Source organism: Haplochromis burtoni, unplaced genomic scaffold (genome assembly GCF_018398535.1).
Source record: "Haplochromis burtoni strain Fernald_Lab_line unplaced genomic scaffold, NCSU_Asbu1 Contig_26, whole genome shotgun sequence".
NCBI classification, from domain to species: Eukaryota; Metazoa; Chordata; class Actinopteri; order Cichliformes; family Cichlidae; genus Haplochromis; species Haplochromis burtoni.
In genome coordinates this window covers 988691-1004737 of record NW_024582387.1, presented here as the reverse complement: position 1 = coordinate 1004737, position 16047 = coordinate 988691, and the positions used below count along the sequence as shown (strand labels likewise).

General features: G+C 37.3%; 1 protein-coding gene and 2 pseudogenes across 1 annotated transcript in view; all 3 read right to left on the bottom strand.

Moving 5' to 3' along the window:
• Positions 1-315, bottom strand: part of LOC102299850 (transcription factor HES-5) — a 3765-nt gene extending 3450 nt beyond the window's left edge. Inside the window, exons 1-2 of the mRNA XM_014332248.2 lie at positions 200-315; positions 11-86 (exon numbers count right to left, since the gene is read on the bottom strand). Coding sequence (XP_014187734.2) covers positions 11-86; positions 200-262 — 139 coding nt within the window. The 5' untranslated portion in view covers positions 263-315. The remainder of the gene's footprint in view (positions 1-10; positions 87-199) is intronic.
• Positions 316-3514: 3199 nt separating this feature from the next.
• On the bottom strand, positions 3515-4908 carry LOC106633100 (annotated as a pseudogene).
• A 7199-nt stretch (positions 4909-12107) lies between these two features.
• On the bottom strand, positions 12108-12748 carry LOC102299541 (annotated as a pseudogene).
• Positions 12749-16047: the final 3299 nt, after the last annotated feature.

The window sequence follows — 16047 nt, the reverse complement described above, 5'->3', positions numbered from 1 at the left end:
GGCTCAGAACCTAGAAGAGACTTGAGCTGTTCAATACTGCTGTTGATTCTCTCTTTGCGGATCTTCTCCACCAGAGGCTTCCTGAGCTGCAAGAAGAAGAACAAAGTCATTAATAAAACAGTTTTGGTGCATATTTTTAGTGTTATCAAACACAATCTTTAAAGAATAATGGATGACATTCTGATAATATCCAATTTACCTTATGATTCAGAGTCACATGATCCTGAGAATTAGTCATTACTGGAGAGACTGTAGCTGCCATGGCTGGATCTCTGTGCTGTGGAGGTCTCCGTAGAGAGACTCTGATCACTGCTGCCTTCATCCCTCCTATTTATACTCCCACATCTCCATATGAATGTGTGGGTCTTGGTCTGACTGGAGTTTCTCACAGTCTTGACCAATCACAGAGCTGTCCATTAGAGAAAAGAAATCTTGCCCGCCACATGCTCAGTGGTCATATTAGTAGGGGACAATTGATACATCCCAGGGGAACAGATGGAGCACTTTTGGGTGGGTGTGTCAGCATAAAAGACTCCAAAAGCTCTGTGTGAATCTGAGAAAGTGGTGACCCTGTAGAGGATACATCTGCTGCCTGATGCTGAGATCAGTGACTTTGACTCGGCACACGCTTTTCAAATCAAACTGTTTCTCTGATTAAGATACTTTTCATGTCTCACCTGACACCCACTTAGTGTCATTGATTATTCTGAAAGTAACATTTTTGGTTCTCACACAAACTCAATCAGACATCAGATGGTCTGTGTGTTTTTCTATGGAAAAATCATTTAATGTCAGATCTGATCTCTTCCTTCTGACATGAAGTTCAACTCATGTGGCAAAGTGACCAAATTCATTTCCCAAGTGCTGAAGGACACTAGAAAACAATATCATTTATAATAATGAACAGTACTGTTTCATTATAACATATAGTATGGATGTTTCTCATTTTTTCTGATATCCAGATGTAGCAGGTGTGTTTTTTGCTTTTCAGTTTGTGGTTGGTGTGAGCAGATAGCTGCTCTCACTTTCCCACACTCAGTGCTGAATGATGTGGTCAGTGCACTACAAAGGTCTTTGAAAGGAGCTTTTGTGATGGTCGGTGGTCGTGTGCTCCAACAGAGACAGAGCCTGACGTCAACAACCATCTGGAGGGAAATAACATGATTGGTTTCCTCCAGACATGCTAAAATTGGAATATATAATGCAAATACATTTAGATTCTCTGATAATACAAAACTTGGTTTTCTGTTTTTCAGTTTGCAGTTTGGTTAAATTCACTTAATTCCAATTTTATCACAAACACCTGCTGCAGATTATAAATGAGGCGGTCGACACAGCTGTTTCCTGAAGTGTGCCAAATTCCTCTGGACAATAGTCCGGCACTCGTGCATGGTTAGGATGCAAATCAACTTGTACTGTGACCATTTCTGTCTGAGGTTTCCCACCCTTACTTCGTTAAAGTTTTTCCCACTGGGTCTCTGAGAGTGAGTCTTGTCTATTTTCCCTCTATTTTCTATCTTTTTACTGCTTTTTCTGGTGGATCAATACAGTTTTGTCTGAATGCTTCATTTAAAAGTTTTCAAATTCCAGCAGATCAAACTGGCCACATTTTCCCACCTAAATAACTACACAAAGGAAACTTCCTTATGGAGTTTAACTTAACTTATGACCCATTGCAAACAAAAAAAAGTGACAACTCAGTCTGTCATAAATGTTTTTAATCAGGAATATTCTCATTGTTCCACCAGACGTGTTAAACCATAGGCTACACAGTAAACTAAAACACTCATTCAAGATGTATATGGTGAAAACTATATGGAAACTGAGATCATATACAAAGTTTGGATCATTTCAAAAACGTGCAATATTGTATTTAACAATCAAATTGGTTAAAAGGAAAATGCTAATATTTTTTTTTAATGAAGTCATCTTATCCAGCTGTAACAGATGTACCATCTGTCTTGTTGATTGTAGATGGTGTGAGCAGACAGTTGCTCCACATTCCCACACTCAGTGTTGAATGAGGTGGTAAGTGCACCACAAAGGTCTTTGAAAACAGCTTTTGTCATGGTTTGTGGTTGTGTGCTCAGACAGAGACAGAGTCTGATGTCACCAACCTTTCTGGAGGGAAACAACATGATTGGTGTTTTCAACCATGTGATAAAATCCCAAACTAAAGTCAAAACCACATCAGCTGTTTCTCATAATAATATGCACTTGCCTATTTAAGTTATATCTGTTGAAAATGATACGTTTTTACACAAATTCATCTTGGTGTTAATGGTACAGAAACTGAATAAATGTTATTTAAAGTGTGTGTGTGTGTGTGTGGTGTAGAAGAGAGGATAGAGAGAGCAGCAGACAGGAAGTCAGACAGCATCTATCTATCTATCTATCTATCTATCTATCTATCTATCTATCTATCTATCTATCTATCTATCTATCTATCTATCTGTCTGTCTATCTATCTGTCTGTCTATCTATCTATCTGTCTATCTATCTATCTATATATAAACTATATACATCTCTTTAAAAATATTAATATAAATAACAATAGGAAAATATACTAGCTACCTACAGATATTAGAATACAAATTAAGAAATAAGCTCTAGTTTTTGGGGGTGGGGCTGCAAAATATTGGTAGAAAATGATGTGCAAAGTCATCAAGCTGTTAAACATTACAGTTTCAGAAACAGGGCTGAGAGACTGAGAATCTGTTTCTGATGTGTGCCAAATAGACAACAGTTCACAAATGCTGAAATGGTTTAGATTACTATTTTTTTTTATTTACTTTGGGAACACAGAGATCAGTATTTTCATTTCATTTTTTGTGTGTATGTGTTTATGCCTTTTAAATATTTTAATTTGCATCCACCCTCACTCACCGGGATTTAAAAAACGTGCAGTTTTATAACACTATAGTTCTAAGACCTTTGCAGTGTTGTTCTATTGGTGTTGTCATGTACTATGACTAGCTATTCAGTATTTTAAACCTGTCTGTTATGTATGATCAGGTTCCACTTTTCATTCAACCATATCACCTTTCCTGCTTTGTCTCCTCAGAAAAAAGGTTGGCATGTATTGCCCCCCTGAGACACAGTGAGTGAGTTTTCTCTGAGTTCCCACACTCTGTCTTTTCACTGCAAGTTTTATCTTCTGGAACTGAGAACTGCTCCAAAGTTACTTTGATAACTTTGATATTTTGAAAGCTCTAAATAATTTACAATTGTAATACATTAATAAGAACTTCTTCAAATATCATACTTTATACTACTGTATAACATTACCATATTACAATATTATATTACAATATTATGCTATATAAGAAATCACTGTATGGGATTTTTAAAGAATGATTGCAGACTCACTGCAAAAATAAGTATATATTATATATATAATATTATATATATATAGAATTATATATATATATATATTATAATATATATAATTATATATATATATATATATAATGACCAGGCAACAGAAAAAAAATTATTTTTTGATTTTTCACAGCTTATTAAGTTAAACTCAGTATTATCTGTTTTATATATGAAAGCTCCTATTGGAGGACGATAGAGGTGATGATACATCACAGAACAGCTTTATCAGCAGGACACTGAACCCAAAATGAGTTTAGGATCAGTCGTCTTTACAAAAGAACTTAAACATTATAACACAAATCTTCATATAATGTGCTCCAAAATGAGCATAAACCACACTTTATAACAAGGGTGAAGAAAAAAAATGACGCTGAAGCGCATCTTATCACAATGATCACAATTTGACATTAGTACTTAATACAAAGTAAAGTCGATATACATATATATATATATATATAAAGTTCACATGCTTTACAGTCTAGACATGCTTCTATCTACCGTACCCTCTTATACAAAAGGATAAAAATAATTTCACAAGTCCATCCTGAGTAATTAAAACATATATACTTAAATACAATGCATTTAGTTTAAAATAAAACCTTCTGTAAACACAGAAGAAAAAGACTGACCAACATGGTCTTTAAGCTTGTCTATTGCATGACAAAATGTTTTCTCTCTCTATTACAAAGATGGTTGGTGTCATTTCCGCAGGAAATATCATCTGTGACCAAGAACAAATACACAAAGTAAAACCTTCTGTACATACAGAAGAACAAGTCTTTGAATTTTCTTTCCCTGCAATCGTTGACCAATATGATCAGTGTAGATGATTTAGTATTGATTCCAGTCTGTAGGTTTCTACCACGGCCTCCAGAGGGAGCTGGTGAGTGTGTTGTCTTTGGTGATGCTGGTCTGGACTGTGTAGCTCAGAGGAGAGAAGTCAGCCTCACTCAGGGTTTTATCAGAGGAAGTGGGGAGCTGGTTGATGTGGTTCAGCAGGTTTCTCTGGGACTGAGTCTTCAGGTCCACCTTTGGCAGGAAGTTGACCATCTCTTGGGCACACCTGGAATAGCTCTTATCAACAGCTGCTGAGTCCACTGGATGACACTATTGCTGCGGTCTTCTCAGGTAGCAAACGGTCATCTCGAGGACGTCTGGCTTCTTCAGTTTGGAGTCTGGCTGCTGTTTGAGGGACTCAGGACCCAGAAGAGACTTGAGCTGTTCAGTACTGCTGTTGATTCACTCTGTGGATCTTCTCCACCAGAGGCTTTCTGAGCTACAAGAAGAAGAACAAAGTCATTAATAAAATAATTCAGATGAACAGGCTTAGCTTTATCAAATGCAATCTTTCATGAATAATGAATGACATTCAGATTATCTCCAATTTACCTTATGAGTCAAAGCGAGATGATCCTGAAAATTAGTCATTACTGGAGAGACTGTAGCTGCCATGGCTGGATCTCTGTGCTGTAGAGGTCTCTGTAGAGAGACTCTGATCACTGCTGCCTTCATCCCTCCTATTTATACTCCCACATCTCCATATGAATGTGTGGGTCTTGGTCTGACTGGAGCTTCTCACGGTGTTGACCAATCAGAGTGCCTGACATAAGAGAAAAGAAAGCTTGCCTGCCAGATGCTCTGTGGTCATATTAGTAGGGCACAATTGTTACATCCCAGGGGAACAGGTGGTGGACTGAAGTGGAGATGGAGTAAAAGACTGAGAAAGCTCTGTGTGGATCTGGGAAAGTGGTGACCCTGTAGAGACTATTGATCTGATGCATGATGCCAGTGACTTTGACTGGGCACACGCTTATCAACCAGTTACAGCTGTACAAGTGCATATACAGACCATGTATCAGTGAAAATTTCAATTTCACTCCTACTGTTTCTCTGCTTCTGATGTCTTCACTCTTCTCACATTTGCTGTGAGCTAAACTGTGCTCGGGACACTATGTAATGGCTCAGTCAGAAATCGCATGTTCTTTGTACTAAGAAGCTGATCCAACTGATGAAGACTTTTCCATTATCAACTACAACTCTACCAGGAAAGGTCTGGATAAGTATGCAGTTTTTCTCTGACTCAGGTGTCAGATATCCATATCTAGTAAGTGTGTCCCCTGTCTTGTGGTCAGTAGTTAGTGTGAGCAGGAAGATTTCTCACTTTCCCACACTCAGTATTGAATGATGTGGTCGGTGCACTACAAAGGTCTTTGAAAGGAGCTTTTGTGATGGTTGCTCGCCGTGTTTCTAACGGAGACAGAGGCCGACGTCACCAACCATCTGGAGGGAAACAACATGATTGGTTGCCTCAAATATTTAATTACATTTGAAAATATACTCTACAGTAACTGAAGTTATTTTCAACAAAATCACAGAATCTTAGTTCCACTTTTTAACTTTTGAGTGATATTATTTTTTAACATCTAGTGAACTCGACGGTCAGACTTTGCATGAAAAGGGTTTTTCCGGCAGCTGTTTCCTGAAGTGTGCCAATCCCCTCTGGACAATAGGCGCATGCTGGTGCGGTTTAGGATGCAAATTATCTCGAAGTGTGACTCTTTGCCTCAGAGGTTTCCCACAATCTCTCCATTCATCAAAGTTTGCCGTTTCATCTAAGAAGCTGGCACACATAGTCATCTTACTTTAATGAATTTCTTTTCCATTCTTTTTTTAGATATAGATAATAGATATAGATATGTAATGTTGCACTCCCAAAGCGCAATACCACATTTTTGGAATGCTTTTCACAGCAAAATCCTTTTTATTTTTATAGCTGTACAGAAAATTATTACAAATGTTCACTCATTTTAACGTTTTAGTTTTCATAGCCTTCATTTTAAACCTTTTAGTTCGTATATCTATAGGTTAGGATTATGTTTAACCCATCTAATAATTCCTCATCATCACCATTTGCTATATTATTACAGTACTGATCACTCACTGTAAATTCTTTCAAGTAACCATTAAATTTAAAAGATATCACACAGGTAGTTTTTGAATTCTAACATGTCAACCTGAGCACACTGGCCAGCTTTATTTTTAATTAGTTTTAAGTTTGTTTCTTTAAATCTCCTTTATTTCCGCTTGGTTGAGTTTCAGTTACTTTACAGAGCCGAGTTGCATGTTTCGCTTCAGTTTTAATTACCATGCTAACCTTGTCAGTCAGACACTAAAAGATAATGTCCCTAGTTGTGACAATACCTGCTAGCTCTTCATTAAGCCATATAGAAGTTACGCTGAAAATGTTCATGGATGATATAAAATTATTCCACTGTTTGGAATCGCAGAGTGATGACAAAACATTATATCAAATCAGTACAAGACATGAATTCACACTTAAGGAGTCAGCAGTACATTAAACTTCACGTTTAAACAATAAATGCACGTAGCTGATTAGTTTTTTCTTTTATTTCAACGTGTCTATATTTGTAGGTACATGTGAAGACACATCTCAATGCTAACTTGGTTATATCTACAACACTTTACTCATATATGGAAGTTAAGATAATCACAGAGTCAAGATTAGATTAATAATCAGTTAAACTAAGAAGTTAAAACAGTTGAGCTATCCATTGCTTTTCCACAGTAACAGATTAACAACCAAAACTTTTTGGTGATCCTCTAACAGATAAATGTTGAGTAATAAGAGGGATTATAAATGCATATTCTATCTCTTCAGGGCAAAGGTCTAGTGTCCCACTGGAGCTCGTCAATGAGTTTCCCTGGTTTCCCACTCTGTCCTTTCACTGCTTTGACTGTAACAACAATAGCAGTGTCCCTCATTATACATCGCATTAAATGCATTGTGTGACATCACTAATGGGTAAACTGTTAACGCTTCTTGATTGATAACACCCACAACTGACAGCTGCATCATTTTAAATGTTTTTCCAATGGGTTTGGTGGCTTTATCTATTCAGGTATGAACTGAAACTGTTCATCAAACAACCTTGCTAAATGGCTTCAAAGCTTTATGGTAATTATAGATAATGATGTCATTTGTAAGGAAGTCATTTGTATATAGTAAAACTACAGACTCATGTGAGAACGCAAAATTGTCAGCTGGCAGTGTTTGTTTATTTAACAAGGCACACGGCGCCACATGAAGTATAACAGCTACAAGAGGAGGTGATGAGACATCACATCTGGAGCTTGTGTCTGCGAGTTACACTGTACTCAGAGAGTGTGAAGGAACAGCTGTCTTTATGAACCAAAAACAGTGCACAGTACAGGGTTCTTAAACATTATTTAGCAAATGGACAAAAGGTTTTAATGAACAAAACAAATAGAGTAAGTCTGACCTTTAAACAGATCAAATGATATTAAACCTTATTAATGGTTAGCAATCACATTGTCACTAAAAACAGTGATATTGTTACACAAAAAAAGCTTTTACAGTTAAAGGATAAATGTACTAATCCTAAAACGGATCATTTTTCTATAATCACACAAAATAATATTTTTTAAAAAAAACTTTTAAAAAAGCATTAATATAAAGGTGATTTGTTGGATCTTACAACAAGTCTGTTTGAGTAAACGCAGTTTCAGTATCAGAATTTGTCCATAAAAAAGGACACTGGAGGTTTTGACCAAAGTGATCAAAAAATAATGTTACTATAACATTATCAGATTTTTAAGTACAATATAGTACAATATAAAAGTAATAATTGCCAATGCAATCAGACTTCACTCATGCAACATGCATGACATTTCTTTTTCTTCTTAACCAGAAAGATATTATTGCTTGCATTTCTTCAGGAAATATCTTTTTAAAAATACAAAACACACACAGTGTGTGGAGATATTAACACTTCTGTTAATCCAGAATAACAAGGTATTCAAATTTCAGGAATTCAGTCCAGTAATCTTTGACCAGTATGGTCAACTCATGAAGTTGCAACTCCAGTCTGTAGGAGTCTACCATGACCTCCAGAGGGCAGTGTTGACCCAGCTCATGTCCTTAGTCCTCCTTAGTGGAGGTAGTGAGGATTGTGCAGCTCAGAGGAGAGAAGTCAGCCTCTCTCCTTTAAAGAACGTCTGTCTGCAAGGTGTTTGTATAGTTCAGCTAATTTTTCTGGGACTGAATCTTCAAGTCCTCCTGCAACAGGAGGTACAGATGGACACATCCGAAGTAGGTCTAATCAATAGCTGCTGAGTCCACAACTTGGTGCTCCTGCTGAAGTTTTCTCAAGTTCAAGCCATAATGTCGTCTCTAGGATGTCTGCTTTCTCCAGTTTGGAGTCTGGCTGCTGTTTAATGATCTCTGGATCCAGGAGAGACACGAGTTGCTCAGGTCACCGGTCGATCTGCTATCTGCATTATTTCTCCACCAGAGGCTTTCTGATCTGCAAGAAGAACAAAATCATTAAGAAATTAGTTCATGTGCATAGGTCTATCATTATGAAGCAGTAATTCATAAATTGGCATTCTGAGAGTCTCCAATTTACCTTGTGATTCTTGAGATCTGATCCTGAGATTATCAAATCATTGCTGGAGTGACTGTAGGTGCCATGGGCCTCTGCAGCATGGCAAGGGTCTCTGTAGAGAGACTGATCTCTGGTGGCTTCATCCCACATATTTATAGTCCTGCATTTCCATATGAATGTGTGGGTCTCGGTCTTACTCAAATTTCTCACAGTCTTGACCAGTCAGAGTGCCTGACATAAGAGAAAGGAAATGCCAGATGCTCAGTGGTTGGGAACAATAGTTACATCTCAAGAGAACAGGTGGTGGGCTGACGCAGAGATGGCGTAAGAGAGTCAGAAAGCTCTGTGTGGATCTGGGAAAGTGGTTGTTAAAGAAAGTAGATCTGCTGCCTGATGCTGAGATCAATTGACCACTACATGCAAATACAGCCTACAAACCCATAGTATATATCTGTCAGTGATTCTGTTTGTTATGGGTATTGTTCAGGAAATTAATACGGATAAAGCACTAATTCAATGCTCTGTGGGTGCAAAAGTAGAACTTAAAATTTTCATAGCTTGTTTAAAACCTTTTTGAAGCTATTTAGAAAAAAGGCATGTCCAGATGGGGTAGGTGTGACCTCTGTCTTGTGGTTTGTAGATGGTGTAAGCAGAAAGTTTCTCCCAGGTTCCCACACTTAGTATTGAGGGATGTGGTCAGTGCACTACAAAAGACTTTCAAAGGAGCTTTTGTGATCCTTGGTGGTCGTGTGCTCCAACAGAGACAGAGCCTGACGTCACCAACCATCTGGAGGGAAATGATCTGATTGCTTCTGTCTATGAGCTGGATCGTTTTTTTTTTTTGTCATTTTTTAAAATGTAGAAAAGTGAACATCATCATCTCTTCAAGCCTTAACATTTTGCAAATGAGGGTGAGGGATTGAGACAGCTACTTCTGAAGTGCGCCAAATCCCACTGGACAATAGTCTATGTTGGTATCGAACTCAATTTAAACAAAGTTTTCCCACATTCTGCCTACTGAAAGAATAAAACTGAAAAAAGATTATCTTTGGGAAATTTATCAGTAGCAAATTTAGTGTCCGTGTAGAAATCCGGTTTCTTCCAAAAGAAATCCACAATACCACTGTACACTCAGGTGCGTTACCAGTTCTTGAAGTAGAGTGTTTAATAAGGGATTCGTGCAACATCAATGAAATATCAACATCAACATACACTGAGATTAACAATAAATACATTGCTTAACAAATTTATTAGACCACCTCTCATAAAAAACAAGAAAACACAAGTATTTTAGAAATCCATCAAAACTAAAAATTAAATTATTTATTGTTCTAACAGTAACAAATCCACCAATTGCCTTTTTACACCCAAATTTCAGTCATCACACTTCTCCGAGACAGCACGTTTATTCTCACTCCAACATGCAACATACCGTGTTGGTATGTTACGTCTCATAAGTATGCAGAAGGGTACCTTTCACGTAGCTATGAGACACCTCAGGATGTGACAAATCTTCAGTATGTTACACGTTGGCAATGAGGATACACCGTCTAAGAAGTCAGAAATTAATCAAGCACAACATTCAACCACTAAACTTTTTTTTGTTCAATAATACAAGTAAATGAAAAATAATGTTGTGCTTTACTATTTTTTCAGCTTTGTTTTCGACAGTAAATTTATAATTTAAAGGATAACAAAAAAAAAAATACATTTTAGTATTAAAAATTTTCAAATAAAACACTTCTGCATAATAATGGGTTAACCATTAACAAAGCAAGAAAAATATTTTGGTAATTGACAATGCTGTTCATTAAGGGCAGCTGTACCATAAACCTTGGTGGTGGTCTAATAAATCTATTAAGAACTGTATATTTACTCTTTAGAATCATCTTCTGATATTTACAGTAAACTAATCTCCTTTGGTATTTGGTACTGGTATTTTATGGAGTTTCAGCATCATACTGTAGTTGTCTGTAAAACCTGCACCTTTTTGTCCTGTTTATAATGATACATAACACTGAAATCTTTATCTTTATTATGTACCCGGACACCACTCTGTTATACATAGTTCATTTTTTCATAGCTTTATAACTTGGTTGATATTAGCCAATAATATATATATAATTAAAAGAGTTCTAACTTGAAAGAGTAGGATATCGAGTATACCCTCTTAACCTTAGGGTTAGGTCAGCATTTGTTGGGGGTCTGTGAGCAAGGCTCCTCTTTTTTCCCACACTCTGTCGTTTTGGTGCTTTCACAAGAAGAAAAATAGAAGTGTGTCTCATAACCAACACATCAGGAGACACTAGTTATCTTTAAAGTTTTACCATTTTTCCACCTGGGAAGGAGAACGGCACCAAAGTGATGAATCACTCATTAGTTTTTGCACTTAAGTAGAGACATTATGAAATCACTTACATTTGGCGTAAATCACTTACCTTCATTTATAAACTGCAACACAGATAAAAGATTTTTTCAGATTAAAGATTTTTTCAGATTAATTTGAAAGTGCCCTTTTCCTTGATTTGATCTTAAATAACTGTGCATTGCCTAATTTGTTATTGCATTTTTGAGAAAACTTGGAGCAAAACTCTTTATTTCAGCATAGATGTTCTTTAGGTTTTTATGGACAACTCATGACATGTTGTCCATACAAAAGAAGAACACAAAAAAATACGGGATGATTTGTAAAATAAAAATAACATGTCACACAAAATCATTTGATTTCAATTATACATTTTTTAGCATAAACTCAGGCTGCGGTTGAAGACAGATAATGGTGATGATGCATCGCAGCTGTAACTTGGTAACATCAGCAGGACATGAAGAGTGAAAGATCAACTGTCTTTACAAAAGACAAAAACATTATGACATAAATCCTCATATCAGTGTCAGAACAATAAGCAATAGTTTCAACACATATCACCACAATGTAATGTACAGTGTTACTTTAAATACTAGTGAGCAGTAGCTGGATATGCTTGTTTGGTCAGCTTATGATTTGATTGGAACACCAAGAATGTCAAACGTTCTTTCTTAAAACAAAAGATATGTTTGATTTAATTACTTCCATGGGAAATATGTTTGACAAGGAAGTGTGAAGTACACTTAGTTTAAAATTTAAACGTCAAACTCCCCAAAAAAGAATTCATTTTTCAAATATTTAACCAACCAGCTGACCAAGCCTTGGTCGTTCAGCTTATCTGTGTTTTCTCTCTTTACTTGAAAGATAAGCGATATCACTGTTAAGTACAAAACAAAGAAAGTAAAGCCTTCTGTACATACATAAGAAGGAGTCTTTGAAATTTCATAGAATTCAGTCAATATCATCAGTATAGCTGATCTAGTAGTGACTCCAGTCTGTGAGCTTCTACCATGGCCAGCAGAGGGAGCTGTAGACTGGACTCTTGTCTTTGGCTGTGACAATCAGAGGAGAGAAGTCCGCCTCACTCAGGTTTCCTTCAGAGGAAATGTGCAGCTGGTTGATGTGGTTCAGACTGAGTCTTCACCTCCTGTTTTAACAGGACATGCACCAGCTCTTGAATACATCTTGAGTAGCCCTTAACAGCTGCTGAGTCCACAGGTTGACACTTCTGCTGCAGTCTTTGCAGGAAGCCAGGACGTCTGCCTTCTCCAGTTTTGAGTCTGGCTGCTGTTTGAGGAGCTCAGGGCCCAGGAGAGTTGTTCAATACTGCTGTTGATTCTCTTTCTGTGGATCTTCTCCACCAGAGGCTTTCTGAGCTGCAAGAAGAGCAAAGTCATTAATAAATCAGTTCTGGTGCATAGGTTTAGTGTTATTAAACATAATCTTTAGTGAATAATGAATGACATTCTGATAATATCCAATTTACCTTATGATTCAGAGTCACATGGTCCTGAGAATTAGTCATTACTGGAGAGACTGTAGGTGCCATGGCCGGATCTCTGTGCTGTAGAGGTCTCTGTAGAGAGACTCTGATCTCTGCTGTCTTCATCCCTCCTATTTATACTCACACATCACCATATGAATGTGTCTGGTCTGGGCCTTGGTCTGACTGCAGTTTCCCACAGTCTTGACGAAGTAGAGTGCCGGACATAAGAGGAAAGAAATCTGGTCTCCCACATGTGCACTGGTCATATTAGTAGGGGACAATAGTTTGATTTCAGGTGACCGGTGGTGGACTGAAGTGGAGATGGAGTTAAAGACTCAGAGAGCTGTGTGCAGATAATAGAAAACTGTGACCTTGTAGAGAATACTAATACACTGCCTTGATGCTGAGATCAATGACTTTGACTGGGCACACACTCATCATCTTGATACACTTTCTGTATGAATTTGTGAGCAGGAAGTTGCTGTCAGATTCCCACAGTATTGAATGATGATGTCAGTGCACTACAAAGGTCTTTAAAATGAGCCTTTGCGATGGTTACTGAGCTCTAACAGAGGCAGAAATTGACATCACCATTCTGGGATCCATCGTTTCAGTTTACATTTTGCAACTGGGTAAAGTTAGAACATCTAATTATCATGAAACCTTTATGCTGTCGGATGCTGATGAACGTCATATGTTTTCATGAAGGGGGAGGTTGAGGCAGCTGTTTTTGAAAGTGTGCCAAATCCCCCAGGACAATAGTCAGGCACCGGAGTGGTTAAGAATGCAAATCAACTTGAATTTTGTCCTTAGAGCTTTCTATGCTCACTACATTGAGTTTAGCATGTTCCATTGTTACATAACTGACATATTATGACTCAACTCATCTTAAATTTGCAAATAAATATTTTTCTTGTTTAGCAGCGTTGATTTACACCAGATTTTCTACCAAGCTCACTGATTTGACAAATATAGCTTTCCTTAAGTGTGATCATATTCATTTTAATCTTTCTATTAAGGTCAAAGGTCTCGTGTATTGTCCCTCTGGGGATCTGACCGGGACTCTTCTGTGCTTTCTCACAGTCTGTCCCTTTACCACTTTTACTGGTGGATCACTACCTTGTGTCTCATTACGTGTCACATTAATCTGGGAACACCTTTTGTTTCCTTAAAATTTCCATAACTTTCTCCTCAATACTTTAACAATAGAGCAAGAAGAACTGTGTCAGTTCATCAGATCTCTTTATGTGCACACAACAGTCAATCTTCATCCTCTAATAAGTCTTTTCTTTAAAAAAAAAACACAAAAAAACCACAAAAACAAATTAAAAGAGGACATGTGAGCCTAAATGCAAAGGATTAGATGTGTTTGTGTGTATTCAAAGGAATTGCACAAACAGGGAAGGGGGTGTCAAGATCTCTGTCTAAATAAATAAATAAATAAACCTGGGTAAATTCCCAGATGCTTTAACATGCAACTAGTTTGCTGGTAATACCTGGAATGAGTAAAGAAAATCAACAGCCTACTTATGCAGGATAATTCATAATTTTATTGGGGGGGGGAGGGGGGGGTTATATTGGTTGGGTCTGATTATTGGGGGGATCATGGGGGGGATCTATTGGCTAGCATTTGTTCTTCATTCCTGGTTGAATGACTGCCTGTGAGAAACTTATTGCCTAACACAACCTCAAACCTCTACACCAGGGGTCTCAAACTAGTGGCCCACATCACCCCTACTTCTTCACGTATATTGATGTGAAGAAATATAATGCAATTTGGCCCTTGAAGTTATTTTTTTTGTTAGGGAAGATTTGTTTGTTGTTGAGTGCAATGTTAAAATAAGTTCTTTAAAAAGCAAAATCTTATTTAATATGAAGGCAATATGAGCAGAGAGTACAAACGTAAGGGATTGGCTGTTGTAGCTCAGTGAGAGTTATTTGTAAAGAAAACAGTTTTCACTAATGTGTACACTTATGTCTGCATTTCTTTTTGTTAAATACAAACAAAATTGAGATGTCACGTGTCTGGCCAGAAAGAGAGTACCAGTTTATCTATTTGTTAGTTCAGTTAAAAGCTTCAGTTAGTTAAAAGTGAGGGGAAAAAATGTGTTCACGTTTGCAGTTTCAGAAATATTTGTGGGTGTTTTCTTGTTTGTTTGTAGTACTTGAAGACTAAAGTGGCTCTCGTATAAGATGACATTGCCGGCAGTGGCCCACAGCTCCTTTGAGTTTGATACCCCTGCTCTACACCAGTGTCTCCTACCCACTGTGCCGCGCCACATAGGTGTGCCGTGAGAAATGATCAGGTGTGCCGTGGAAGATTATCTGGTTCCACCTGATTACTACTAAGTGACCGTGTACAACTACATTAAATGGGTTGCCAGCTGCCAGTAAAACAGAAGAAGACGAAGTAGAAATTATATAATAGTCATGCTGCAAGTGAGACAACACAGCGAGTAATAACAATAGATAAATATATTTGAAAAGAAAAAGTAGTCAATATGACGTGGGTCCTGGAGAAAGTTCCGAGCCAGATGAAGGCCCTAGCATGAGTAGTGGTCAAAAGAAAGCAAAAACGGTAAACGGAAAAATTATCAACATTCATTTTGTAACATTTTTGTTTGGTGGTGCGCCATGTGATTTTCTAATGTAAAATATGAGCTGTGGCTCCAAAAGTTTGGGAAACACTGCTCTACACTATCTGCCAATTGTTGTTTCTTAAGAAACTACTTTGAACACTAATTCAGAAAAACAACAACATCCAAAAACGATGCTTATCTATACATACAGAAGAAAAAAAGTCAAAGGATTTGATTTTAGTGATATCCAAAAACAACATCTCATTTTGTCTGATATTAAAACCAGCCTGTAGCAGTTGCCCACGTCCTCCAGAGGGAGCTGTTGATTGGATTCTTGTCTTTGGAGATGCTGGCCTGAGCTGTGGAGCTTACAGGAGAGAGAAGTCAGCCTAGATTGATACAGCCAAAGCACTGGTCCCAAAGAGACTATTTCATTTTATCTGGTTATGATATTTTACATGTTTCATTTAGCAAAGTACATGATGGTAAAAACTGAATTAATGTACATCACAAAAAAGAAACTTATTTACATGATGTTATAGTAAGTGTAGCAATACAGTAATAAATGACTACATGCCTATAGTCTTTTTAAAGTGGACAGTTATCAACAATAGCGAGCATCATCAGTTTTTTACATCAAGTTTAAGTCAGTGTCGTTATAATATAAACACGCACCAATGTAAGACTATTCTAAAACAGATGGGCAGGATTTCCTTTTTACATCCAATTCTATCTTAACCTTGGTTCAGAAATTGTAGATGTCTTAACCTTTTGCCTCAGCTGGACTCTTACTTAGTTTAAGAGTCCTTA